This window comes from Coturnix japonica, chromosome 13 (genome assembly GCF_001577835.2).
Source record: "Coturnix japonica isolate 7356 chromosome 13, Coturnix japonica 2.1, whole genome shotgun sequence".
NCBI classification, from domain to species: Eukaryota; Metazoa; Chordata; class Aves; order Galliformes; family Phasianidae; genus Coturnix; species Coturnix japonica.
In genome coordinates, this window is record NC_029528.1 from 166,803 (window position 1) to 193,238 (window position 26,436).

The 26,436-nt window shown below is 45.0% G+C and overlaps 2 protein-coding genes across 8 annotated transcripts in view; both read left to right on the forward strand.

Annotated features, from left to right (window-relative positions):
• The first annotated feature begins 268 nt into the window (after positions 1–268).
• On the forward strand, positions 269–16,040 carry CDC23 (cell division cycle 23). Its single transcript, XM_015875502.2, has 16 exons — positions 269–436; positions 508–580; positions 3,150–3,287; positions 3,417–3,459; positions 3,826–3,931; positions 4,017–4,149; positions 5,686–5,863; positions 5,953–6,050; positions 6,282–6,363; positions 7,279–7,432; positions 7,579–7,698; positions 12,756–12,831; positions 13,109–13,170; positions 14,102–14,180; positions 14,264–14,383; positions 15,264–16,040. Exons 1-16 carry the CDS (start codon positions 309–311, stop codon positions 15,432–15,434), a joined length of 1,761 nt encoding a protein of 586 aa, XP_015730988.1. The 5' UTR covers positions 269–308; the 3' UTR covers positions 15,435–16,040.
• Positions 16,041–17,503: 1,463 nt separating this feature from the next.
• JAKMIP2 (janus kinase and microtubule interacting protein 2) overlaps positions 17,504–26,436 on the forward strand; it is a 56,324-nt gene continuing 47,391 nt past the window's right edge. For 2 of the 7 annotated variants that reach the window (XM_015875500.2, XM_015875501.2), the window contains exon 1: positions 17,512–17,650. The gene's annotated coding sequence lies outside the window, so the exon portion shown is untranslated. Of the gene's footprint in view, positions 17,651–26,436 lie in introns of all 7 variants that reach the window. The other 5 variants (XM_015875494.2, XM_032447529.1, XM_032447530.1 and 2 more) reach the window with 5 other exon arrangements.

Here is a 26,436-nt window from a genome sequence, read left to right on the forward strand (position 1 = left end):
ATTACAGTTGCTGTTAAGTCGGGAAAGACCATGCCAATAGCCTTCCATGTGCACCAGCCGTTCCTCAGAGCTCCGCGGGCCGCCCCCTCATCTCCCGCTCTGCCGTGTCCCACTGAAGAAAAGACCCCAGGCCCCACCGCCCGCAGAGCGGTGGGATGGCGCTGACCAATCAGGCATCAAAGCCTCAGCTCATCTTCTGTGATTGGGAACGAGACTTACCGAGCTCGCCCAATGAGAAGACTGGGTCTACAGAGCCGAGAGGAACTCAGTACTCGCAGCCGTGATTGGCTGTGGGGCGCGGTGGCGGGATGGCGGCCGTGGGAGCTGTGGCGGGGCTGGGGAGCGCCGACTTCTCGGACCTGCGGGAGATCAAGAAGCAGCTGCTGAACGTGGCGGAGCGCAGCCGGGAGCGCGGCCTGCAGCACAGCGGGAAGTGGTGAGCGCCGCGGGACGGGCGGGCGGGTACGCGCCGGTGGGTCCTGTGGTAACGGCCGTCTCTCCGCGCAGGGCCTCCGAGCTGGCCTTCGCCCTGGAGCCGCTTCTGCTGAGCGAGCTGCCGCCGCCGCCCGCGCTCACGGAGGTAAGTGCTGTGCAGAACGGGCCGGGCCGGTAGCGAGCGGCAGCGCGGAGTGCGGCTCCGCACGGTCTGCGGTGCGCGGGTGTGTGAGGTGTGCGCGGCACAGAGGGACCTGGGGGCCCTGATGGACGAGAAACTGAACATGAGCCAGCAGGGCGCTCCTGCAGCTCCTGCGGCAAACGGTATCCGGGGCTCCATCAGGAGAGGGGTGGTCAGCAGGGACAGGGAGGTGATTCACCCTCTCTACTCGGCTCTTGTGAGGCCCCATCTGCAGTACTGTGTCCAGGTGTGGAGCCCTCAGTACAAGAAAGACATGGAGATTTTGGAAAGGGTCCAGAGGAGGGACAGGAAGATGATCAGGGGGCTGGAGCACCTCCCCTATGAGGACAGGCTGAGGGAACTGGGTTTGTTCAGCCTGGAGAAGAGAAGGCTGCAGGGTGACCTCATTGCAGCCTTTCAATACCTGTAGGGAACCTATATCCAGGAGGGGAGTAAACTCTTTGAAGGAGCTGATAATAGCAGGACAAGGGGAAATAGATTTAAGTTGAAAGAGGGAAGATTTAGGTTGGATGTCACGGGAAAGTTCTTTACTAGGAGAGTGGTTAGGTCCTGGAACAGGCTGCCCAGGGAGGTTGTGGATGCCCCATCCCTGGAGGTGTTCAAAGCCAGGTTGGATGGAGTCCTGGGCAACCTCATCTAGTGAACGTGGAAGTTTGGTGGCCCTGCCAGGCAGGGCGGTTGGAACTTCATGATTCTTGAGGTCCCTTCCAACCTGGGCCATTCTGTGATTCTGTGAGGGGTTGTGCAGAGCTTCCCGTTGGCAGAGCTGCGAGCTTCTTTTTAGTTCTCTCCAAATGTGCTGTGGGGAAGTGTGATAGTGATATTTTTAACAACTGCTGTGCAGGAGGCTTTTCTGAGTGCTGATCTCTTTACAATGCTGGTAAGTTCCTTTCTGGTGTATGTTTTGGGTTGTTGTTTGGTTTTTTTTTTTTCCAGAAAGATGGACAGGCATGATGTGCTTCCCAGATGAAAGCATTCAGTTTCCTATTTTGTTGTGTCCTAAATGAGAAATTTATAAGTTAAATTTGAAATCGCGCCGTGTAATGTTCATTTGTTCATTTTAGCTGAGGGTTTTTACCTAAGGTTTAAAAGTCACTGCACTCTATATTATTTGATGTCCATAAAGTATTGCTCCTTAGGACACAGGGAAAACAAGTTGTATCTTAATCAGCAATTGTATAGAAATACTGCAGGACTTGTAGGTGTAATACTCCTTAAGTTATTGCAGTGTAACATGTCACAAATGCATTTCACAAAATGTTTGAGGTTGGAAGGGACCTCTGGGTCCATCTTGTCCAACTCTCTCTAGTCCAGCAGGACAACTCACAGCAGGTAGCCCAGGACCAAGTTTGTGTGTTTTTTGAGGTTCTCCAAGAGGGCCAACACCAGAAGCCCTCTGGGCAGCCTGTGCTCAGTGCTTTGTCACCCACACAGTATGCGAGAGCTCCCTGATGTTTACAGAGATTCCTTTGTTTCAGTTTGTACCTGTTGCCTCTCATCCTGTCACTGGACAGTACTTAGAAGGGGCTTTTCTCATTCCTCTTTGTACCTTTCCTTCAGGTATGTACATTGATGAGATCCTCCTGCACTTTTCCTCCCACAAGCTGAACCAGTCACAACTCTCTGCCTTTCCTCATATTTGAAATGCTTCAGTCATTTCATCTTCATGGTCCTTCATTGAGCTCTCTCTTGTATGTCCATCGTTTCTGTACTGATGTACAGAAGTGGGCAGAGTATTCCAGATGTGACCTTGCCAGTGCTGAGTGTTGGGGGAAGGTCACCTACCTTAACCTGCTGGCAATATTTTACATAGATCAGCCTATGATACACTTGTCTTTCCTTGTGGCAGGCTGGCTTGTGTACAATTTGGTGTCCCCCAGGACTCCCAGGTTCTTTCCTGTCAGTATATTGTTCAAGGCATAGTTACCAAGGAAATCACAGAATCACAGAATTGTAGGGGTTGGAAGGGACCTCTAGAGATCATCGAGTCCAACCCCCCTGCCAAAGCAGGCTCCGTACACCATGTCACACAGGAAGGCGTCCAGGCGGGTCTTAAATATCTCCAGAGAAGGAGACTCCACCACCTCCCTGGGCAGCCTGTTCCAGTGCTCCGTCACCCTCACTGTAAAGAAATGTTTGTGTTTAAATAAGCAGGTTAGTATTGTTGGATATTCCTGAGTACTTTTCTTACTTGTTATCATTTTCCTTGAACAGCTAATTTTTGCCTTCTGGCAACTTGCCACAATTTATCTTCTGGAACTTAACTGTTTACTTCAAATGTTTCTAGCCAGTCAGAATCCTTGTTCTCACACGAGTACCAATTGTGTGAAGGAGTGGAGAGAGTTTTCTGACAGTACTCAACCCTAATGTGAACAAAAAACATGTTTTGTTGTTACGTTTTTGTGTTGTTTTTTCTCTTAACTTTCAAGGCAGTTTCATTGATAGGCTTGTAAGTAGGTGATTTTCCTACAGAATGTCAGAATTTCTAAGGTATTCTCCTTTGTTCTTGCAGGAGGATGCTCGTGATCTGGATGCCTATACGTTAGCCAAATCTTACTTTGATCTAAAGGAATATGACAGAGCTGCGTATTTCTTACGGGGCTGCAAGAGTCAGAAAGCTTACTTCTTGTATATGTACTCTAGGTACCTGGTAAGATAGAAGGAAAAGTTGCCTTTAAGCACTGAATTCCTTGGCTTTGCTTCCTTTCCACATGTAGAATGTAGCATACCTTATATATGCTGTTGTAAAATAATTTTGATTTTCCTCTGTTCTCCACAGTCAGGGGAAAAGAAGAAGGATGATGAGACGGTGGATAGTTTGGGTAAGACTCTACTGTCAAGGAACATGAGACAATGTAACGAAACTTCCAGTAACACATCTTCATGTTAATTATTTTGGTTTTATGGCGTTTCCATTGATGCTTGAGTAATAGTGGACTGTAACATAATTTGCTTTCATTTTCTCTCAGTTGATTGGCTCAATACAGGTTACAGAATTTCTTTTCTTACTTATTATGTTAAAGTGGGTCATTGGACTAGGAGACTTGATATTTATAACAGAAAAATAGTCATGGACTGGAAAGCTTTCTGGCCGTGTTGGTGATGATTCTTAGTATACCCTAGACCTTACAGTTAACATACCGAGACTCCTGAATGAAAGCAAAGTGTTTGACTTTCTTCACATGCAGGACCACTGGAAAAAGGACAGGTGAAAAATGAAGCTCTACGAGAACTTAGAGTTGAGCTCAGTAAGAAGCACAAAGCACAGGAACTGGATGGATTTGGCCTTTATCTGTAAGCGTCTACATCTGTTCTTAATGTATTTGTATATGTTTATGTGGACATGCAGAGTTTTATGGCTGATTAATCTGCTTTACAGGTATGGTGTTGTGTTGCGGAAGCTGGACCTGGCTAAAGAAGCAATAGATGTATTTGTTGAAGCTACTCATGTCTTACCTTTGCACTGGGGAGCTTGGCTGGAACTTTGCAACTTGATTACAGATAAAGAGATGGTAAAACTTGGGAGATGTCAAGTGGTGATAACAAATTCCAGAGTTTAACCTGATTCAGTTGTCAGAAGATTAGTGTTGCACACTGCTTTATTCTGTGAGACTCTCAGACAAGACAACCCAAGATTGTAAATTATGTTGTTAAAGCCACTTGTGACATGAAGGAATTCAACCCAAGCTTTTTTGGTTGCTTTTTGCTGTTGTTTTGTTGTGTGTGGCTTGTGGTCTTTTTTCGGGGGGAGAGCATTCTAGTTCTGCAGTTACTACACAGTATTTGTGATTTGAGGGTGCATGTATGGAATCACTGTTTTCAGTTTTTTCAAATGATTGGAAGTTTGTGATTTTCTTTTATGATTGTGCAAATTATTTGCAATGATATGGGTCATCTAGTGAGCAGCAAGCACCATTGAGCAAGATAAGCATTTAATAAGTCAATCACTTCAATACTTATCAAGTAAAGCATAGTAAACTCATATCTATAACAGGAAATAGTTGACTTACAAGACCTGATGTTCAGAGATTTCTTTGAATGTCCTCTGATATGGTTTTGTGGCTTAGATGCCTATTAGTAATGGGAGGGTATGTCTTTAATTTAGTTTTATCCCAAGAGAGTCTAAGGTGCTCTGATACAGCTCCTTGATATGAAATAAAATGTGCTTCTGAGGATCATCACTGAGAAATTCGCTTCAGAAGGGCAAATCTTATTCAGACTGAAACACTAAAGTAGACATTCCCTTGTTAAATATAAATATACAGTCTCTATGAGATTAACTGTATCAAAGAACTGAAAGGTGATTTTGTCTTTATGCATGGGGTTTATGAGACCACTCCTGTAATTCTTCAGTCAATTCTGGCTATGTATTCTGGAGATGTTTTGAAAAGTAGAGATGATGCAGAAGAGAACCTTATTGTTCCTTGAAGAACAGGAAATTAATTTTCGTGAGATTATTTAGATTATTCTGTTCATGTAGCTTATTACAAGGGGCCAAAAAAAAAAAAAAAAAAAAAGAAGACAAAGAACCTCATCTATTTAACAGTGATGTGCAAACATGGGAAGAAAATAGTCTTTCAAAGCAGTCTTGAATTTAGTGTAGAAATAAAGCCAGTAGCTGAAGCAGAAGCCTGGTGCCTTTCGTGTTTGAAAACAATCATTTCTTCACCAACTGACCAAATGAAAAATCATCAGTTTTTTTTATTTTGAGTCACTGGTATAGATTGGGAGTGACTAAATGGAATTATGTAGTCCATATTGTAACATTTTTTAGAATAGGCATCTTGATGCTCCTTTTATTCTCCAATGTTCTTAATTTGTAAACATTTTTTAGCCTCCACTGTGGAAGAAAACGATATTAATTTTTGGTCCTAATACTATTCTTTCATAGCTGGTGTTATGGCCTAAGAAAGCGCTTACAGGAAAGTCTTCTACCTCAAGACTGTCTACTAGCTCATGGGAGGGAAGATAATGGATTCTTTGCCACAGGTGGCTCTTAGAATACTACTGATTGTCATCTCTTCCTCCTCTTCTTTGGTTCTTGCTAGTTGAAGTTCCTGTCCTTGCCAGATACATGGATGAAAGAGTTCTTTCTTGCACACATTTATACAGAGCTCCAGCTGATAGAGGAGGCTCTGCAGAAGTATCAGAGCCTCATTGATGCAGGATTTTCTAAAAGCACATATATCATCTCTCAGATTGCAGTTGCCTACCACAATATACGAGGTCAGTGATATTTACTAAGTAGAATGAGCCTTTTAATGCAAACTTAGCATTTGTTGTTCTTGTTCTCACATCTTCTCTTCTTTCTTCAGATATTGACAAAGCCTTATCTATCTTTAATGAGCTAAGGAAACAAGATCCTTACAGAATAGAAAACATGGACACTTTCTCCAACTTGCTGTATGTCAGGGTAAGCGCCCTTTCTGTTGTTTGTCCATGATGATACTATTTGTCAGAGGTAAGTTAAACACTGGTAAAGCAAGTGCTGTTATGAAGTTACTCTAAACATAAGCTCTCAGCTTCTGTTTGCATCTGTTTCATGGAGTTGTTATTTAGAAATATGTGCCTTGTCCATTACCTAGGTTGTCTTTGTCTGAAACTGTAATGTGATCCTTTACTCATCGCTTCTTTGTTTCACTAGAGCATGAAGCCTGAGCTGAGCTACCTGGCTCACAATCTCTGCGAGATAGACAAGTATCGTGTTGAGACCTGCTGTGTAATTGGTGAGAGCCAACCCTTTTACATGTTCTTATTGTGCTGTCTCCAGGCTGTGGGAAGCTATTTTAATAATAGCTGTAAAAATGATGAACTGACAAAACCTTCAAAAACATTTGGTGAATGTGGTTTGAGGCAGCCTAAAAAGTAGACCAAATGAGAGCACCCCCTTTCCCACATTCCTCTTTGCAAGAGCTGCTGCAATACTGTTAGAGAAGAAAGTAGTTAAGAAAACATTATGAAGACCCCTGCAGTTGGTAATTCTCTTCAGTTGTCAAATTCCAGCAGAACTGTCAAGTCTGGGAAATAACTTTTTTTAGATCAGGATGTGAGATTCTGAGCAGGTGATGGGATCCTACCTAATAGGTATTGCTGGAAAAGGAGTTGGTGAGAACACTGGAGAAGATACTACTAGGACTCTTAGGATTTGAGGCAGATCTACCTGTAATGTATCGTCATCATATAATCTACTGCCTCTGTAGCAGAAATGCTAAGGCAGAGCTTAAAGCAGTTATGGAACACCTGGTGGGAAGGCAGGGCCAACCCAGGGGAGCTCAGGTGCAAGCAATGCACCTGAGTGACCAGAAGAGGTAGAGCCAGGATCCACCCCTTCCCAGACCTCATTTAAGGGTTGGCAGTGGAGGTGAGGGTATTTTGCTGGAGGTCCCTGCATACCTGAGGCCTTCCAAAGGTAAGTAAATTTTATTCCTTTGTTTTTGTGTCTGTGGCTGCTGCATTTGGGCTTGTCCTCGTTTGCTGCAGCCTAGGACTTTGCCACTCTGCTATTATTGCTGTGCTTTCCATTGCAGCATTACATACCTCTTAATTTAGATTATACCTATTCTATCTGGTTTTTGTTTTGTTTTGTTTTTTCCTCTACTGTTGTTCTCTATTTATTTAATTATTGTGACTTTTTGCTTTAGGGAATTATTATAGCTTACGAAGTCAGCATGAAAAAGCAGCACTGTATTTCCAGAGAGCCTTGAAACTGAATCCTCGTTATCTGGGAGCCTGGACACTTATGGGACATGAGTACATGGAAATGAAGAATACATCTGCAGCTATCCAAGCTTATAGGTATGGCTCATGCTGCACAAAATAGCGTTTGCATGCATTTGGGTTGAATTAAGGGAAAAAGAAAATGGTACTCAATCTTTTTTCCAACTCTGTATTTTTCTGATCCTAACTGCTTACTGACTACTTTGTCTTTTTCTCTTTGGCAGACATGCAATAGAGGTGAACAAAAGGGATTACAGAGCCTGGTATGGTTTGGGGCAAACCTATGAAATCCTCAAAATGCCATTCTACTGTCTCTATTATTACCGACGGGCCCACCAGCTCAGGTAGAGTGGGAAATGTAGCTGTGACAATTGGCACTTATTCATAAAATCACTAAAGTTGAAAGAGACTGTTAACATCATCTAATCCAACTCCTCCTGATTTCACCAAGAATAGACAACTCTATTGTTTTGTGTTTGCTGTGCCCATGACGGCTTCTGACCACCACATCTCCCATAGGTTGCTCTTTGTAAACAGCTTGTCAAGCGGAGCGATTCCCCTGGTAGTCTCTTAGTAGCTGATGTCTGTTTATTAAGGTATTTGTATACAGGAACGAAATTGGGATAAGAAGAAGAGCATTAACACCATTTGGTTTGTAGTGCTAGTATTCCCACCTTAGGTATGCTAAGTTAGCTGTTAACATACCAAACTATATGTCTGAGAGTACTGTCCAAATGCTTTTTGAATTGTGTCAGGCTTGGTGGTGTGAGCATTTTGCTTGGGAGCCTGTTCTAATGCCTCAGGTGTATAAAGTGAAATTTTATGTAAGAGAAGATGATGGACTTCCTGTTTCAGCTCTGGTAAGTATTCTGCTCCGACATGGGTGCTCCCCGGCGAAAAGCTGCTGCCAGAAATACTGAGGAGGCCAAGACAAGGGTCCCGATCTCACAGAAACGGGAGGCAGCAACCAAGAAGACTGCAGAGACCCAGACTGACGTCCTGCACATGCCTTATAGGAAGGCTGCTGCCAAAATGTCTGAGGAAACTCAGACTGAGCCCCCAACCCAAGATGCTGGTGTGCAGGTCTCTGGCTGTACTGAGTGCCAGAGCCTGGCCCTTGCAGTGCTGGGTGAGGGAGGCAGTGATTGTGTTCACTGCGACCAGGTGAACTACTGCTCAGCCTTCTTAGTTGACCTGAAGGAGGAAGTGGAGAGGCTGAGGACTATAAAAGAGTGTGAGAGGGAGATTGACTGGTGGTGTCAGTCCCTTCAGTCTCAAGTCTCCAGCACACAGTCAAGGCTCCTAATGGAGCATGTCAGCCCCTGCCACCTCACAAACAGGTGGTAAAGGGTAACCAGCCAGCTGGCAACACTGCAGCCGGCCCCCTGTCCTCTCTTCCCCCCAGCAGTAATTTGAGAAGGGAGGAGGAGTGGAAACGGGTACCTGCTCGACGGAAGGGGCATCCTCCATCACGACCATCCCCGGCGTCCCAGGTCTCTGCGAAAACCGGTTTGAGGCCCTGGACTTGAGGGGGGGACCTAGTGGAGAGTGTGGAACAGGTGCACCCATGAGGTTGCCTCAGGTGAAGCGGTCACGCCGAAGCCTCAAGACTGCTTCTACACGTAAGGACAGAAGGGTGATTGTTGTAGGTGACTCCTTCTGCAAGGAACAGAAGCCCTATATGCCGGCCTGACCTACCCACAGAGAAGTGTGCTGCCTTCCTGGGGCACGGGTCAGGGACATTTAAAGAAATTTCTAGATTGATTCATCCTTCAGACTACTACCCATTTTAATAATTCAGGCTGGCAGTGAGGAAGTTGGCAAGGAGAGCCTGAGGTCCATCAAGAAAGATTCAGGGGAATGGGGCGAATACTTGAAGGAGCTGGGTGCAGGTGATCTTTTCTTCTATGCCCGTGGTGTCAGGAAAAGGTACAGGGAGGATCCAAAAAACCCATCTCTTAAACAGATGGCTTATGAGCTGGTGCAGACACAAGAATTTCGGCTATTTTGACCATGGGGCAATCTACACTGCACCCGGAGTGATGGCTGCTGATGCAGCAACCTGTCCCTGAGGGGTAAGAGGGTATTAGCTGAAGAATAGCGGACTCATTGATAGGTCTTTAAACTAGGAACGAAGGGGGAAGGGGGCAAAATAAGGGCTACTGGGGTTGAGCGGTGCATTCGAGGGATTGTACCGAACTCCGTGGGCTAGATTGCAGAGTGCAAAAAAGGAGGGAGTAGGGCAGGGGGATGCTGGGGATGCCGCTGTTCTAGCGGATCCTGGATCGCTTATGAAGGTGGTGAGACGGACAGCCCGGCTGAAGTGCCTTTATACTAATGCACGGAGCCTGAGTAACAAGCAGGAGGAACTGGAAACTGTGATGCGCTCTGAAAATTATGACATTGTTGCTATCACAGAAACATGGTGGGATGACTCCCACAATTGGATAACTGCCATCGGATGGCTATAGGCTCTTTAGGAGAGATAGGCGAGGTAGGAAGGGTGGGGGAGTCGCTCTTTATGTCAGAGATTGGGATAAACTGTGAGGAGCTCCCCATGAGAAACAGTCAAGAACAGGTTTGAGAGGCCTGTGGGTTAGGATTAGAGACGGACTAATAAAGGTCAGCTGGTATTAGGGGTATACTACAGGCCCCCTGATCAAGGGGAGGCTGCTGATGAGGCTTTTCTTGCTCCAGATGCGTGAGGCGTCTGGCTCACGGGCTCTTGTCCTGGTGGGGGACTTCAACCATCCAGACATCTGTTGGGAAAACCACATGGCGAGCTGCAAGAGCTCCAGAAGGCTCTTGGAATCCATTGATGATAGCTTTCTGGTTCAGGTATTGGACAGACCGACAAGAGGTCAAGCGTTGCTGGACCTGCTGCTCACAACGCTGAGGAGATAATCAAAGGCGTCAAGGTTGGAGGCTGCGCTGGGCTTCCAGCGATCATGCCCTGGTTGAGTTTGTGATCTCAAGCGATGTGGGCCTGGCAAAGAGCAGGACCAGGATGCTCAACTTTAGAAGAGCAGACTTCAAGCTACTCAATGGAATGCTGGCCAAGATCCCCTGGCGCGCTGCCCTCAAAGATTAAGGACGTTGAGGAGAGCTGGCTACTGTTCAAGGATGCCCTCCTGCGCAGCACAAGAGGTCTCCATTCCCCTGATTAAGAAAGTGGGCAGGAGAGGTAGAAAACCGGCATGGCTCAGCAAGGACCTGCTAAGAGAACTGAGGGTGAAGAAAGGGGTGTACAAGCTCTGGAAACAAAGGCTGTGTCACCCGGGAAGAATACAGGATGCCGTCCGAACTTGCAGACGTGGATCAGGAAAGCCAAGCGCAGGCAGAACTGAAAACTTGGCGAGGGACGTGAAAAACAATAAGAAAACCTTCTACAGGTACATGGGCCAGAAGAGACAGGCCAAAATGGGCGTACCTACTCTGGTAAATTTAAAAGGAGAAATGGCTTCAACAAGATGAAGAAGAAAGCTGAGGTGCTGAATGAGTTCTTCACCTCGGTCTTCACTGGTGGCCAGGATTCTAGTCTTTTTCACGTCCCTAAGTCTTTGCACCCCCATACCTCTATGTGGGAACAAGGAGGTAAAATCCTCCCACTGTAAGGGTAGAGCAAGTCCGAGAGTGCCTCTCTTAGACTGAATGAATATAAGTCTAATGGGCCAGATGGCGTGCATCCCAGGGTCCTGAAGGGAGCTGGCTGAGGTGGTTGCTGAGCCGCTCTCCATCATATTTGAGAAGTCGTGGCTGTCAGGTGAGGTCCCGGATGATTGGAGGAAGGGTCACGTCACTCCCATTTACAAGAAGGGGAGCAGGGAGGACCCGGGTAACTACAGGCCGGTGAGTCTACCTCTGTGCCTGGGAAGATATGGAAACAGGACCCTCCTGGACAACATTGGCTTGATCACATAAAAGAACGAGCATTGTGATCCGAGACAGCCAGCATGGCTTCACCAGGCGGAAAGGTTCATGCCTTAACTAATCTTGTGGCCTTCTCTCGATGGAGTGACGGCCGTTTGGTGATGAAGAGGAAGGCGACCGAATGTCATTTACCTGGTCAACCTGAGCAAGGCCTTTTTGACGATGGTCCCCCATCACATCCTTCATCTCAAATTGGCAGGAGGTGGGATTTGATGGGTGGGACAACTAGATGGAAATAAGCAATTGGTTGAAGGACCGCAGACAGCAGGTGGTGGTCAATGGCTCTATGTCCAGGTGGCAGGCCCGTAACGAGCGGTGTCCCCTCAAGGGTCTCGGTCTTGGGACCGGTGCTCTTTAACATCTTATTAAATGACATCGATGAGGGAATGGAGTGCACCCTCAGCAAGTTTGCTGATGAACAACCAGCTGAGTGGTGGCAGTCGATACGTGGAAGGAAATCGGATGCCAATTCAGAGGGACCTTGACAGGCTGGAAAGCTGGGCTCGGCGTGAACCTAATGAAGTTTCAACACGGCAAAGTGCAAAGGTTTTTGCACTGGGCGACTAGAAGAAACCACCATGCAACCGTACAGTGCTGGGAGGAGTATATGATTTTGGAGAGCAGCTCGGCAAGAAAAAAAACCTAGGGGTTTCCTGATAGATGAGAAACTTAACATGAGGCCAGCAGTGACGCTCTGGCAGCACCGGAAAGCAAATGGTATCCTGGGCTTCCCATCAGGGAGAGGTGTTGGTCAGCAGGATAGGGAGGTGATCGTCCTCTCATACTCTCTTTGTGAGGCCCATCTTGCAGTTACTGTGTCCAGCTGTGGAAGTCCCCTCCTCAGTACAAAAAAGATATGGAGATTTTGGAAAGGGTCCAGAGGAGGGACGGAAGATGCATCAGGGGGCATGGGAGCCCTCCCTATGAGGACAGGCTGAGGGAGTTGGTTTTGTTTCAGCCTGGAGAAGAAAAAGAAAGGGGTTGCGGGGAGACCTCACATCTGGCAGTCCTTCAGTTACCTGAAGAGGAACTTACTCCCAGGAGGGAGTAACTCTCGAAAGGCTGATTATAATAGTCAAAGACTAGGGGAAATGGTTTTAAGTTGTAAGGCTGGAAGTTGAGTTGGAAATTGTTATGTAGGAATTATCTTTATAGTATAGGGTGGTTTAGGTCCCTGGAACAGGCTGCCCAGGAGGTCTGGTGGATGCCCCGTCCTTGGAAGGTGCTTCAAGAGCCAAGGTTGCGATGGGGTCCCATGGGCAACCTGATCTAGTAAATGTGTATGTTTGGTGGCCCTGCCAGGCAGGGGGGTTGGAACTACATGATCCTTGAGGTCCCTTCCAACCCGGGTAATTCTGTGATTCTGTGATTCTGTGACACTGCCAAGCGTGGATTTTCTCTCCTTCTTGTCCCCCTTTGTGAGGTCAGCTGGCTGCCCATTAAACTACATTTAGGATTTATTTTCTTACAGACCCAATGATTCTCGTATGCTGGTTGCTCTAGGAGAATGTTATGAGAAACTCAATCAGTTGGTGGAAGCTAAAAAGGTAAGTGAGGGCTGACATGCAGACATTAGGTGGAGCTGCAGTTAAATTGTGTGGCTTGTGCTACTGGAAATGTATGTAGCACATTAGGAGCTTATTGAAACCCTTTGTTGCAGTTAAAATGGGAAACTCTGTAACTAGAGTAGTTGAGAGAATTGTGTGCAGCTGATGCATGACCCTTTGCTTTAAAGCCATGCAGTTTTGTTTCTGACTTGCTTGCATGAATCATGAGCTGGAGTCATTTTTCTTGTGTGCTTGACTAACTCTTCTTCCTTGGTAGTGCTATTGGAGGGCTTATGCTGTGGGAGATGTGGAGAAAATGGCATTGGTGAAACTAGCAAAGTGAGTATGTCTTAGTACTGAATTGTTGATATTGTGTTAAATGCAACAAAAGCACTTTGATGACTTGCAATAAAATGGTAGGTGGAAAACAGATGCAATTGCTGGTAGGTAGCATTGCTTCTGGAGGGTGTGTAGTAATTGTTATCTTTGGAAGGTCTGCAGAGACTACAAACTCTGTTATCCAGCTTTAGCTTTAAGTTTCTGTCAGGACAAGTAGAGAAGAAATTGTGGGATGCATTACAAAGGACTTCCAAATCATGGGATAATTTGAGTACTATAGCAATGTCACAGTGAAATTTAAGGCGATCCATGGTGCTAAATGCTGTATGAGATCATAGACTGATTATTTCATTCCCATCATCTTTTCCCCTGAGCCCCCCCACCCCTTTTTTTTTTTTTTTTTTTTTCCTGATATACAAATGTGACATTTAGCATAGAATCTAATGTAAAATAGATGTGAACAGTGATGTTAACACCAACTTTTGGTTGGGAAAAAAATATAAAGGGAAAAGTGAAGGGGAAGGAAATGGGCAGATAGAAGGTGAAACTACTGTATAAAGATTTTTTTGGTACACAGGTAGAAGTAAAGAGCTCTAAAAAGGACAGTCAATTAGAGTAGGATGGAAAAACTCTGTTACAGGCTTTAAATGTAACTGATCAGATGAAGGTTCCTGCTTTAATTGTATCTGCGCTGCTTCTAGCAGGTGACACTTGACTGACTTCCTTCCTGATAATGTAGTTGTTCTCTGGCTGGATCATGTCTTTCTATGAGGGATGGTACATAATGGATGTTTTGCAAATTCTTAAGAAAAAAAAAATGGCTCTAGTTCAGGTCAGACTTAATAGGGATGCTCTCATAGACCAGGAAAGCCTGACAAGGTGATTTTGTTCCAGTGGCCATTTCATGTCATTTGTTTATGTATTTTCCTAGGCTGCATGAACAGCTGAATGAATCTGAACAGGCTGCTCAGTGCTATATCAAATACATCCAGGATATCTATTCCTGTGGGGTAAGACTACATCTTGGGAAGCAAAGGAAAAGTAAACATGGTGCAGAAACTAACTCAGTCTGTTTTTACCCTCTTCACTGTAGGAGATAGTGGAGCACCTGGAGGTTAGCACTGCCTTCCGTTACCTTGCCCAGTACTACTTCAAGTGTAAACTCTGGGATGAAGCCTCAGCGTGTGCTCAGAAATGCTGCTCGTTCAATGATGTGAGTAGTTGCATGATTCCTGGTGTCTTACCTGGGGGATCTCTGACTTAAATCTTGGCTACCCTCTGAGTGTACCAATCCTTTATTGAAAGAATGAAAGCTATCTGCTGTGTAGATGAACAGTTTCATCCAGAATGTTTTTGTATACCTTATTACTACTGCTGCTTGTGATTGAATATAGTTGAATTGTGTTGGAATATAGCATAGAAAAGTAAAACTGGATCAAGTCTTGTTACTTCATTGTTCACTTAATAAAAGAATCTGAGGCTGCAGATGGCAGCCTTAAGACTGCTGAAAATCTTAGTGGGGAGGTGGTTAGAAGTTTAGAATGTCCCATGCTACAGTAGTGATACTCAAATGGCTTCTCATTGCGCGTCTTGTATGTGTAGACAGTGGGGAGGATATAAGAGCACTCAAGTTTTGTAAGTGACTTCATGTTCTGAGATTTTCTGCAGCTTGTAAGTGGGAAATTCTGGATTTTTTAGAATTCCAACCTAGTGATGTCCACCAGCCAAGACTGCTGCAAGTTGTGCGCTCTGTTCTTAACAGAGTTTTCTAGAACTCAAAAGAATGAGTTTAGCTGTGAAGCATCTCCAGTCTACTTTTAAATAGAATATTTAGATGGCTGCAGTGGTTGACGGTACCAGTGTCTGAAATACCCAAGTAATGTGCAAATAGGTTGAAAAGAGGGAGGGTTATCATTATTAACAAGTCTGCCATACCTTAATGTCAGGTCTGAGGGCACTTTTAAGTATCTTCCGGAATGGTGGCCTTACAGAGTGAAAAATTACTGAATTTTAGGCTGGTGGTATATTGAATTTGATGCAGAAACCACTCATCCATCAGTGTGCGGTTTTTGTTTTTTACAAATTATTTTCAGACTAGAGAAGAAGGAAAGGCACTACTGCGGCAAATCTTACAGCTTCGCAACCAAGGAGAGGCCTCCTCCACAGACATCGCTACTCCCTTTTTCCTTCCAGCATCGTTGTCAGCCAATAGCACTCCCACACGTCGTGTCTCCCCGCTCAATCTATCTTCTGTTACACCATGAGCAATGCTGGTACCTCTAACCTGTGCACTGAACGTCATGTTGTGGAAGGTGCATGCAACCACCTAGTTCTTTCCAGTGAAATTTTTATATTCAGTGTTGCCTTCACAGGTAAGGAAGTAGGGTAAAGAGTGACTGGAGGCTGCAGCTGGAGACAGGTGTGCTCAAACAGGCAAAAGTGCCACCTACATGAAAGTGCCTACTCTGATATAAGAGAACATGCTGTACTTTTCTCCAAGTTGTTACAGTCAAGAGAGCAGATGTTCCAATACGTGGGTCTGCTAACAGGTCTTGGGAAGAGATTGGCTTCATGAGCTTGTGTGCCTCTGGTCTTTCTCTGAACTTCTCTGGATAACCTTCTGTCTGCCTGGCTGCTTAAGAATATTTCCCTGTCTTGAATTAGAGATGGCGAAGCACTATGAGACACACAAATATAATTTCCACATCTATGTTAAAGGACTGAAAAGTGTAAGGAATTTCAGGCAACCACAAAGGACAGCTGTTTGTCAGAACCACAGGTGAAAGAGCAGATATTCTGACTGAGTGGAGAGGCAGCCAGTGGGGGGATAACACCATTTCAAAAAAAAATAAAATGATTAAGCTACTGTCCTCTGGTGTCTTTGTAACTTAGCCTTCATGGGTACTATAGCAGATGACAGTAGAGGTATATGCAGCCACGTGGCAGTTACAGCAGCCTGTCCCATCCAGGCTTGTTTGTGGTGCCACTACCTGTCCATCTGGGCTGGTGCAGGATGGTGTTCACCCTGTCTGGGAGCTGGCAGGTAGAGGTCTGCATAGGGGCTGCCTCACAGTGCCTGCAGGTCAGCCTGGCTCAGTTTCAGGCTCTGGGAAAAGGTGCCAGCCTGTAGTGCTGCCCAGGGGCTGCTCTCTCCAGCCAGTGGAGGAGAAGGCCCTTCTTGCATGTCTCAGACAGATCTTAAATTCTGTGCCGTGGTAATGTGTGAATTATGACACTTTCATGTTGTCTCTATTTCTCTTAGTGGACAATGTCTCAGAAGATTCAGCTGTCCTTTGCTAGCTTGTGAATCCTAATTACAAACAGCTCTTAACATTTGGGGAGTCAGTGAGTAGGTAACGATATTCTATGCTAGTGTCAGTTCTGTTTGTCAAAAGAGTGACCTGGAATAGTAAGTACTGCTGCTGTTAAGGTGTCAGTACACAGTACAGTAGCACAGAAGAGTACAAATCCAGAAATCACCGATCTCTGTTTCTTGAAAAGGTTTGTTTCCCGCTGTGTTGCCATGCTTAGCAAAAACCAACACCTGGTAACAACAAAAAAACAAAATTTTTGGTCTTTGGTTCATGAACAGAAGAGTTTGCTTTTGCAAGACAAACTCCTTACCTGAAGAGGTTTAGCAGTTGTGTTTATCTCCTTTGTAAAGAGGTAAATGGAGTGGTTTGTGTGTTTATGGGCTGCAGCACCACCTCTGGTGTCAGGAAGAACAGAGATGAGGATGCTTTTGAAGCATCTGAGCGTGGTTTACTGTGGCCATTGCTTTCATAGCTCTTACTGGGGGTTGGTTTACACCTAAGAAGCCGTAGCGTACTGCAGGTTATTCGGATCTAGGGATGGTGGTTCCTTCTGCGTCTGTCTGGGATTGAAGGATTTTAAGGATGCCTGTTTAAGGATGCCTGACCATAAAAGGTCCGCGCCCTCCGGGCCGGCTGCTCGTTCCTTTCGGACGGGCTTCCAGCCGCGGGCAGCCGTTCCACGTGAAGGCTCACTGCGTCCTGCTGCAGAAGCGTTCCTCTCACCAGCTGCGACCGGCGCGTCGCGGCTCCGCCCTGCTGAGGGGCTCCGCTGGGGCGGCCCTCGCCCTCTGGGGTCCCCGTTTCCGCGCCCCACCGCTGGTGCGGGGCCGCTCGGGTACGACGGGCTCTGCGGCAGTTCCCCCGCAGCTCCGCTACCGGCCGGCGGCCCCGCGCCCTATCCGCCGTGGCGTTGCTATGGCTGCGGCCGCGCGGCGCTGCGGTGGCGGTAGCATCGGCGGTGGCGGGGCGGCGCCTGCCGCAGACCCCGGCCCGGCAGCGCAGGCCTCCGCCGCGGGGAGGCGGCGGGGCGGACGCCCGCCCTCAGCGTCGGCGCGCAGGGGGCCGGCAGCGGCCGGGGCTGGGCGCTGGAGCCGCCGCGGCAGCAGAAAGATGGATGCGCCGCAGCCGTCCTTCGCCGCTCAGCATCCTCCCCTGTCCGCGGCACGGTAAGAGGCGGGGGCTGCCGGAACAATGACGGTGACGGTTGCGGGGATCATCGGGGATCAGGGCCGGGGCGGCGGCGGCGAGGAGAGCGAGCGGTGGTACTGAGATGGAGGCCGAGGAGATGCAGAGAAAGCTGATGGGAACGAGGAGTCAGGGATGCAGGTGATGATGGCGGTGGAGGGAGAGGTGTGGCAAGGATGCAGCCTGCAGCCGGAACCCGCCTTAGCCTCCCTCCTGCACCATTGTGCTCCAGTTTTGTCATTGTCTCGACTTCCTCGCTACGGAACGCAGCGTGCGGGCTGTGAATTGCTGCCCGCCGCCGATGGAATTTTTACACGACTGAATCTGATGCGTGCAGAGGCGCAGCCGGCAGAGCCTGGGATGGGCCGCGGTGAGATGGCACTCGGAGCTGGGCGCTGGCGCAGCTGAGCAGGAGCAGCTGTGAAGGGTTTATTTTTACTTGTGGAGCATCTTTGCCTGTTCAGCATTGCACAAGGTTTATTTCTGTGCGTCTTCTTTTGGAAATTCATTTGTAAATGTCTCAGAGTTGGTGGATTTGTGTGTGTGTGTGAATGCACACTGCCTTGCTTAGAGACCCCACGAGCTTCACCCCTTTGTACAGGCAACACTTTTATTATGATTTTTTTATTATTTGACAGCCATTAGCTGATGAAACATGCAGTTTATTCTTAGATCTTGGAATTGCTGCCCGTCAGCTTCATGATGGCTGCTTAGGACAGGTCTGCATCATGCATTGGGGCACTGAACAGTCATTTGTAGACTGTCTGTTTTCTTTTCTGAATGTACGTATAAAAAAGATGCTGAGCATGCCAGGTAGGTTGGGAACATTGAGATGTGTGTATTTAAAAAATGTAATTTGAACTCTTGTAAGGAAAAAAGTAATGACATGTATTGTTAAGACCTTTGCATTCTGCGCCTGCTCTGTGCATTACAGTAAGGTGACATGTTGGGATCTTATTCTCAGCATCTTCCATCTGTTGGGTCAAATTCTGCATGTGTGCATATACCATGCCCTGCTTAGTAATTTGGGCTTTCTGTGCCCAGTCTCCTCAGCAGAGTGTTTGATAACCTTGTCCTTGTAATATTTTGGCAGGTTTTGACAAATTCTCCTGCTAGCCATTTCCAAGTTTGCCTTATGAATGAGAGCCTCTGTGTTCCTGCTTACTGGGAAATGAGCACAAAGTACAGCTGAAACGTGGTGGTCTGTTAAGGAGAAAGCTGGCTGTTGCCCTTTGTAAAAGTATGGTGGAGTCTGTGAGACTTTTTATTGTCAAGGTGTGTAAGTTGCTGGAACGGTGCTGCAAAATTTCTCTGTTATTATGAAGGAAAAGTGAGCTCAGGGTGTTCAAGTCAGGAAAATACTGTGAAACACAACTGTCAGGACAGTGCCCAGAATAATTCTCAGTTTTGTTTTCTATTCATCCAGTTGACACTACTGATACTGTGGTTTAAATATTGTAAAATAATAGCCCTCCAACTTGTAAAGGAAGGTATGGTCATGGATTCTGCTGTCATAATAATGGTGTAGGTCAGGCGTTGTTGAACGCCAAGTAGTTTGTAAATCACAACTTTCTTCTTTTTCTTTTTTACTTTCTTTCTAAATGAACTTTGGGACTGACCATGCTGTGAACTCATCTTTCACTACTGACCGCTGCTGTTTTGCACTGTGGTCAGTATTTATGCTTTCTATTTTCTGTGTGAAGTTGTGAGACAGCAAAATAAGGATTATCACCTACCTGAAATTTGGATCACTCTGTCATGCTCTGTATCTTTTTCATTCAGCCAAATTCCTCTACAACCCCTATGCATTGTGGCAGTTCAATATTTGGGTCACTGCAAAGTAAATGATTAGAATAAAATAATTACTTTAATTGATTTTACGATGGTATGTTTGCAGTGCATGTTTCTAAAACAACAGCCTGCTCTAATTCCCAGGCTGGAACCTTTTCAAAGTTCCTATATAAGTCTGTATCACATTTCAAGATCTGCTCTTGACTGGATTATTTCCCATCTTCAGAGACTGATTCTCTGCTGCCTTCTTTTTAGTCATCATTTACATCTGTGCAGGGCATCAATGTGACTCTGCCATCAGCTTTCAAGATCTGGAATCTTTATTTCTTGTTTTTATATCTTTAAAGGTCTATTTGAATTTTTCCTTTAAAACATCAGGACTGAAAATCCTCAGTACCCTCCCCCACTCCCCTCCGTTCTAATCTCTTTGCTCCAGGAGTTGGGGATCTGTATAGAAAGTTTATCAGCATGTTGCTGACATCAAGTTGCAATGAGTATATTTAGCAACTCTTTTGTAAATGATGGAGAAGCTGCAGTTTGCACTGTGAAGTATCCAGTGAACATGAAAGGAAAAAATAATGATATGCAAGTGCTTTTCTGGATGCAGGCTTTCAGTTTGGATCACAGTGGGTTGCTGACAAACTGTGGCACATCCTGGAACCTTAGGGCCTGTGTGGGTTGTTTTTTTTTCCTGGAAGATCACATTTGGACATTGCAGCCACTTCCTTTCACTACTGTCAGAATAAAAGCAAAGTGAACTGAATGATGTGCCCATCTACCCAGCACAGTTACATGAGAAAGAGGCAAATGAATGCAGAAAGTATTTCAGTACGTGACTACACTATGAGAATCCTGTCAGTGAACTGTGCAACAGCAGCCAACAAATAATAAATACAACTGAAGAGCTGATACTCCACAATTCTATTTCTAACTTCAGATGAAATATAATTCTGTGATGAACAATAAAACAATAATTAAATTTATCTTTATAAAATACAACTAAATGTCCAACCAGTGTGGAAATTAAAATTGAAAAGAAGAAGAAATGCAGTTACAACTTGTGTGGAGTGCCCAGAGTAGATGAGGGTAATCAATAACGAGTGAACAGAGGTGGGAGAAATGGCAGTTGCAGGTCTACATGCAGGTAGTTGGTAGTTGCGTGTTTTTCTTCCATTAGCATTGGTATGCTAAAATTCAGTAAGCTGACCTTCTGTTAAATTGATGTAAAATATTATTATTTGCGTAGTGAATACAAAATCCTTATAACTCTTAATGTTACAGGTGTTTGAAATTAATTATAATCAGTACAAAAGTATGTCTTTGTAGAATTGGTGTACAAAGTAAGTAGTAAGTAATAAGTAGTAATTAATAATCAAGTAGTAAGTAATAATCAAAAGACCTAGAACTGTGTTAATCCATAACACTTTATTATAGTTTAATGAACATAAATGCTTTTTTTGTTCATAAAGTTCTGTTATTAATTAACAAGTTGTCTTCTTCTTTTTTTTACACTGCACTTTTTTGTATTTAATATTCAAGGCTCTGTGAGCTGCTGTTTTCTGCCTGTGTGTATCAATGAAGAGAAAAATGAGATGCAGTCACTTTTGCAGAATCAGCTCAGAGAACTTGCTGCAGTTTCATAGGATCCTTAGCAATATTCACTTTCCGTCTCTGCTCTGTGAATAGAAATTATAATCAGTTACAATCACTTTGAGACAATCAGAGAGTGTTTGTAGACCATTGCACTTGAAGTACATGCTGTAATTTACAGCTGAAAGAACAACTGTGTGGATTACTATTTCATAGCTTGTAACTGAATGAATGGTTGTATTAATTAATTTGGAAATGCTTTAAGGAATTAACCTGTAAGACAAGAGTGTGCCCAGTGCTTTAGAGGCACAACTAACAGCAAATTAGCATCCATGTATATTCAGTGGTAAGCATTACTAAGTGAATGGACTGGCCTGTTTTTGCAAGGTTATGTGTTAGCAGATCACTTCTGTATTGCTTTGTGTGTTTTTGTGGGTCACAGAATCACCTACGTGTTGCTTTTTTCTTGAAATACGTGGTCAGTGTCAGTGATCTGCATGGTAACCTGTGTAGGATGAAGTCAATGAAGGTGTAAGCATCTTGGAAGCTGACTGTAGGGTTCCTGAGGGCTTGGAGACTGGTGCATCTATCCTTCAATGCACAATGGAAGGGTAAGAATCACAACAATCAGAGATGGAAAAGAGCAACACTGGTAATATCATATCCCTATGTGAATAACCTGAGTGTTTCTAGTGAATTCTGTTTCTAATGTTGTTATTTTAGAGGTGTTTTGACTCGAAGATGTATTGAAATGGATAAGAGGATGTTCACATACATAATTCACATTTCTGCTGAAAAGCTGATCTGAAGAGACAAACTATAATGCACGTTGGCTTAGATTTGTAGGGCTTGGAGTATAGCCTGTGGTAATGGGAACATTCAGATTCTTATCCCAGACAATGTAAGTGAGATACAGGACATACAGGAAGTCAGAAGGATGTGTTCATCAGATTCTGAAGTGCACTGACAGTGATGCAGAGGGAGAAAGAAAAACCACAGAACCACAGTCATACATGTTTTGAAGTTATATTGAACTGCAAGCTTGCAATAAACTGTAGGAATGAAATAATCTGGTCAGAAGCAAGATGTCCAAAGAAGAAAAAGTCATCACAGAGATCTACACTGTTAGAAGTGAAGAAGGAAGACTAGAACACAAAGTTTTCTTATTCACTCCAACATCTTACATAAATCCCCATTCATCAACTGCAGCCAAGAATTTAGCAAAAGGTGGCAGAAATTCTTACCAGCTAACTCTTCCACTTTTAATACAAGTAGTGTTTAATTATCTGACAGCCTTTAGTGTGAACATTATGTTTTCTTGCTAATATGCATTTTGATTAAGTAAAACATATTTTTGTTGGCTTATTAAAATCAAAATCAAAGGAAGGTGGGTCTGATAATATATTGGTGAAATTGCAGCATTTCTTTCAGATTCCTTGTGCTTCTTTGATGGTGTTCGAGTGTGATCCTACTTACATAACATTCCTTTACAAAACAACTTTTTTGGAGAACCATGAAGAGCCCTAGAGTAACGCTGGAAGTACAGGGCTGCTGAAATGTCTTTTAGACCACCGCCTTACAGTGAGCTGGACTGGCTGTTGCAGTTCATCCCTTTTCTGACAATTCTGCTGTTCTTAAATAGAAGGTCTGTATGGGAACTGTTGAGTCCTGGCCTGAAGCACTGATTGAGCACCTGGGGAAAGGACCTGGTCAGCCCTGGGAGCACAGGTGAAGGCAATTCAGCTGTGTGACAGGAAGGGGTGGAGCCTGGCTGCACCTCTCTTAGACCCCATTTAAGGGCTGACTGGCCCTGGGGAAAGGTCTCTGGTTGGAGATCCCTCTTTGGTGGAGCTTTCTCCTGTGAACCTGGAGTCTTCCGATATGGGCAAGCAATGTCATTCCCTTCTTTTATAGCACCTTTCTATTGTGCTGATCTTTCTGTTTTATGCCTCTGGTGAAGCACCTTTTCCCATTGTATTGATCTATCCAGTTGTTATCATGTCTAATCTGTATCCATTTTTCACTCTAACAATGAATCTGGAAAATTTTGATTTCCTTTCAGAATAGAGAAGGATCTTGTGTTTTCACTGGTAGTGTTCTTGGTGAGCACTGTATTATGGTAACTTCTAGGAAAAGGACTGTGTGAAAAGGAGACAGATGGTATTTTAGCCACAGAATACTAGAACATTGGTTTAATGTACCTTTCAGCTTCGCTGCGGATAACAGGAATGCTTCTGTCCCCTTTTGACTGTTTCCATGGTGCTGCCAGCAACTTGGATATAAATTTTTGGCTTAAGGGCCAGTGGTAGTTTTAGCAGCCTAGGAGCACAAGGCTTTGTGCTGTATTCCTTGTGTGGAGCCTGAATCTGAAGGATATTTTGAGTTTAGTTCTGCAAGTATTTTAATATTATTGAAAATTGCTGTGGTATTAAATGTAGCTATCAGACTATGAATTTTGTTCTGTTAAAAGCGGAGTTGTTTTTTTTTCCTCTAAGGAGCTGTCTTATCACCATTTGGTGGAGTAAAACACGTTACCTGATAGCATGTGAAGATTGCCATGTCCAAACTATAAAAAGAAGTATGGTATTAGAACTGTGTAAAGGCATGCAAGTACTTACAGTAAGTCTGATCTAAGACTTTGGGTCAGGCCTGGAATGCTGAATTATGATTTCATACAAAAATAATGCAGGTCCCACTTTTAATCACAGTTTCCATTAATAATTGTTTCCTTTGTGTGATATAAAACAGAGAATTGAATGCTACAGATTTCTTGAATATTGGGAACTATAGCCAGGATGCTTGGATCAAGAGTCCATTTTTTTTCCATCATGTGGAAAAAAAAACCTGAGGTGAGGATGTCCCTGCATCCTTCTCAAATGGAGAGTAGGCTGAATTAGGCAGAGATCTGAATTAGCATGTTAATTGTTTTCTTGGCAAGAGTTGAGATACTGGGTCTGCGCCTCAAGGATAGCAAGGTTAGTCTCAGTAGCTTCTGTTTTTTCATACTGGCCATTAAAGGCTGTTGATGTGGTCTACCTAGACTTCAGTAAAGCCTTTGACACTGTCTCCCACAGTATTCTCCTGGCAGCCTGTGGCTTAGAATCACCAAGGCTAGAAAAGACCTAAAAGATCATCCGGTCCAACTGTTCATCTATTACCAATAGCTCCCACTAAACCATGTCCCTCAACAAAACATCCAGCTTGGACAGGTGCAGTCATGGCTGGATAAGGAGCTGGCTGGAGGGCTGGGCTCAGAGAGTGATGGTGAATGGAATTAAATCCAGCTGGTGACTGGTCATGAGTGGTGTTCCCCAGGAGTCGGTGCTGGGGCCTGTCCTCTTCAATATCTTTATTGATGACCTGGATAAGGGCATTGAGTGCACCCTTAGTAAGTTTGCAGATGACACCAAATTGGCTGGAAGTGTGGATCTGCCTGGGAGTACTGAGTCCCTACAGAGGGATCTGGACAGGCTGGAGAGCTGGGCTGAAGCCAATGCGATGGGGTTCAACAAGATCAAATGCCGGGTCCTGCACTTCGGCTACAACCACCCCAGACAGCACTACAGGCTTGGGGTGGAGTGTCTGGAAGACTGCATAGAGGAAATGGACCTGGGGGTGTTGATTGACTGTGCCCCGGAGGCCAAGAAGGCCAATGGTATCCTGGCTTGCATCAGAAACAGTGTTGCCAGCAGGAGCAGAGAGGTGATTGTCCCCCTGTACTCAGCACTGGTGAGGCCGCACCTCGAGTGCTGTGTTCAGTTTTGGGCCCCTAGCTGCAAGAAAGACATTGAGGCCCTGGAACATGTTCAAAGTAGGACAACAAAGCTGGTGAGGGGTCTGGAGCACAGGCCTTATGAGGAGCAGCTGAGGGAGCTGGGAATGTTCAGCCTGGAGAAGAGGAGGCTCAGGGGAGACCTCATTGCTCTCTATAACTTCCTGAAGGGAGGTTGTAGTGAGCTGGGGGTTGGCCTCTTCTCTCGTGTAACTGGTGATAGGACCAGAGAGAATGGCTTCAAGCTGCACCAGGGGACATTTAGGCTGGACGTGAGGAAATACTACTTCTCTGATAGAGCAGGCAGGCACCAGAACAGACTACCCAGGTTGGTGGTGGAGTCACTGACCCTGGGGCCATTCAAAGAACGATTGGATGTTGTGTTGAGGAAATAGCTGAAATAGGAAGGGGATAAATAATAAATACTCACTGATGTTGAGGCTTGCTGTAATACTCCACACAGGAGCAATCTCAGGAAAGAGATCCTGAATTAGTGGTGATCAGCCCTTACATGAAATCTAGGAGAGGTGGAGCCAGGCTCCACCCCTTCTGAGAGCACAGCTGAATTACCTTCACCTGTGCTCCCGCAGCTGAGTGGTTGCTTGCCTCAGGTGGTTAATCAGAGGTTCAGGCTGTGATCAACAGTTTCCCATACAAACTGTAATTGAAGTATGACTGTCACGGTTTGAACTAAAAATCCACCTGCGTCCGTGACAGAGTTCCGTTGGACCCAGAGGGCGCCTAGCCGAAAGGAAAAAGTTAAGTTAGAAAAGAAACAGCGGCAACGATCTAAGAGGCACAACTTATGTACTGAGAGAATACGTATAGTCGAAAAGACAGTGATGAACACAGTATAGATACAATAAATTGATAAGATTGTGAGTGGCGTAGACTTAAGTCAAGCGATGAGGAGATTAGGGAGAGAGAAGAGTTCCCGTAGACCGAGAGGCCTTACTGTGAAATCTGGTGCAACGCTGAAGCTCCCATACACTCCCACTAACGCAGACCACTCGAAAGACGTCAGTCTGCTTCTGGTGACAAGATTAATATAGAGTCCAGGTCCCGTGACCCATCGTGTTGCTCTCTGGGAGATGTAGTCTTCTTCTGTAAGTTGCAGATTCAGTAAAATTATTCATGCTTTATATGATGTTATGATGTGGAATACTGATAGCAAAATTACAAAATTATTAAACCATGACAATGACCCTTAGAGTGAGCTATGATGGGGTGAGGCCCTTCTGCTGTCAGGAAGAATAAAGCTCAGTTCTTTTAACTGCAACTTGTTTTTTTGGTAAAGCAACTCACCTATGTGAGCGATCTCCTTTGTAAAACATGTAAGAGCAAACAAATGGTCCACTCCAAGAATTCCTGTTATTGTCTCTCCAATATTTTAAGTACTAAGTTGTCCCTGGAAATTTCCTCCTGGAACCTGGTGTGTTCCAGAGAATGGGAAGTTGGTTCATATGACCTTCTATAGGCAGTTGATCCCTTGAAATGGCAGAGGGTGAGAATTATTGCTTATACCAACACCCTTTAAAGACATTTTTTCCTTTCCGGTAGAAACTTCAGAGAAAGATGAAATTTGCTCTGAATTTCTAGGAGTAATTAAACTTG

Coding starts and splice junctions, on each gene's coding strand:
- CDC23 (XM_015875502.2), top strand. CDS start 309: ATGGCGGCCGTGGGAGCTGTGGCGGGGCTGGGGAGCGCCGACTTCTCG. Junction 3,932..4,016: donor GATGGATTTGGCCTTTATCT/GTAAGCGTCTAC, acceptor TCTGCTTTACAG/GTATGGTGTTGTGTTGCGGA. Junction 14,181..14,263: donor AGGATATCTATTCCTGTGGG/GTAAGACTACAT, acceptor TCTTCACTGTAG/GAGATAGTGGAGCACCTGGA.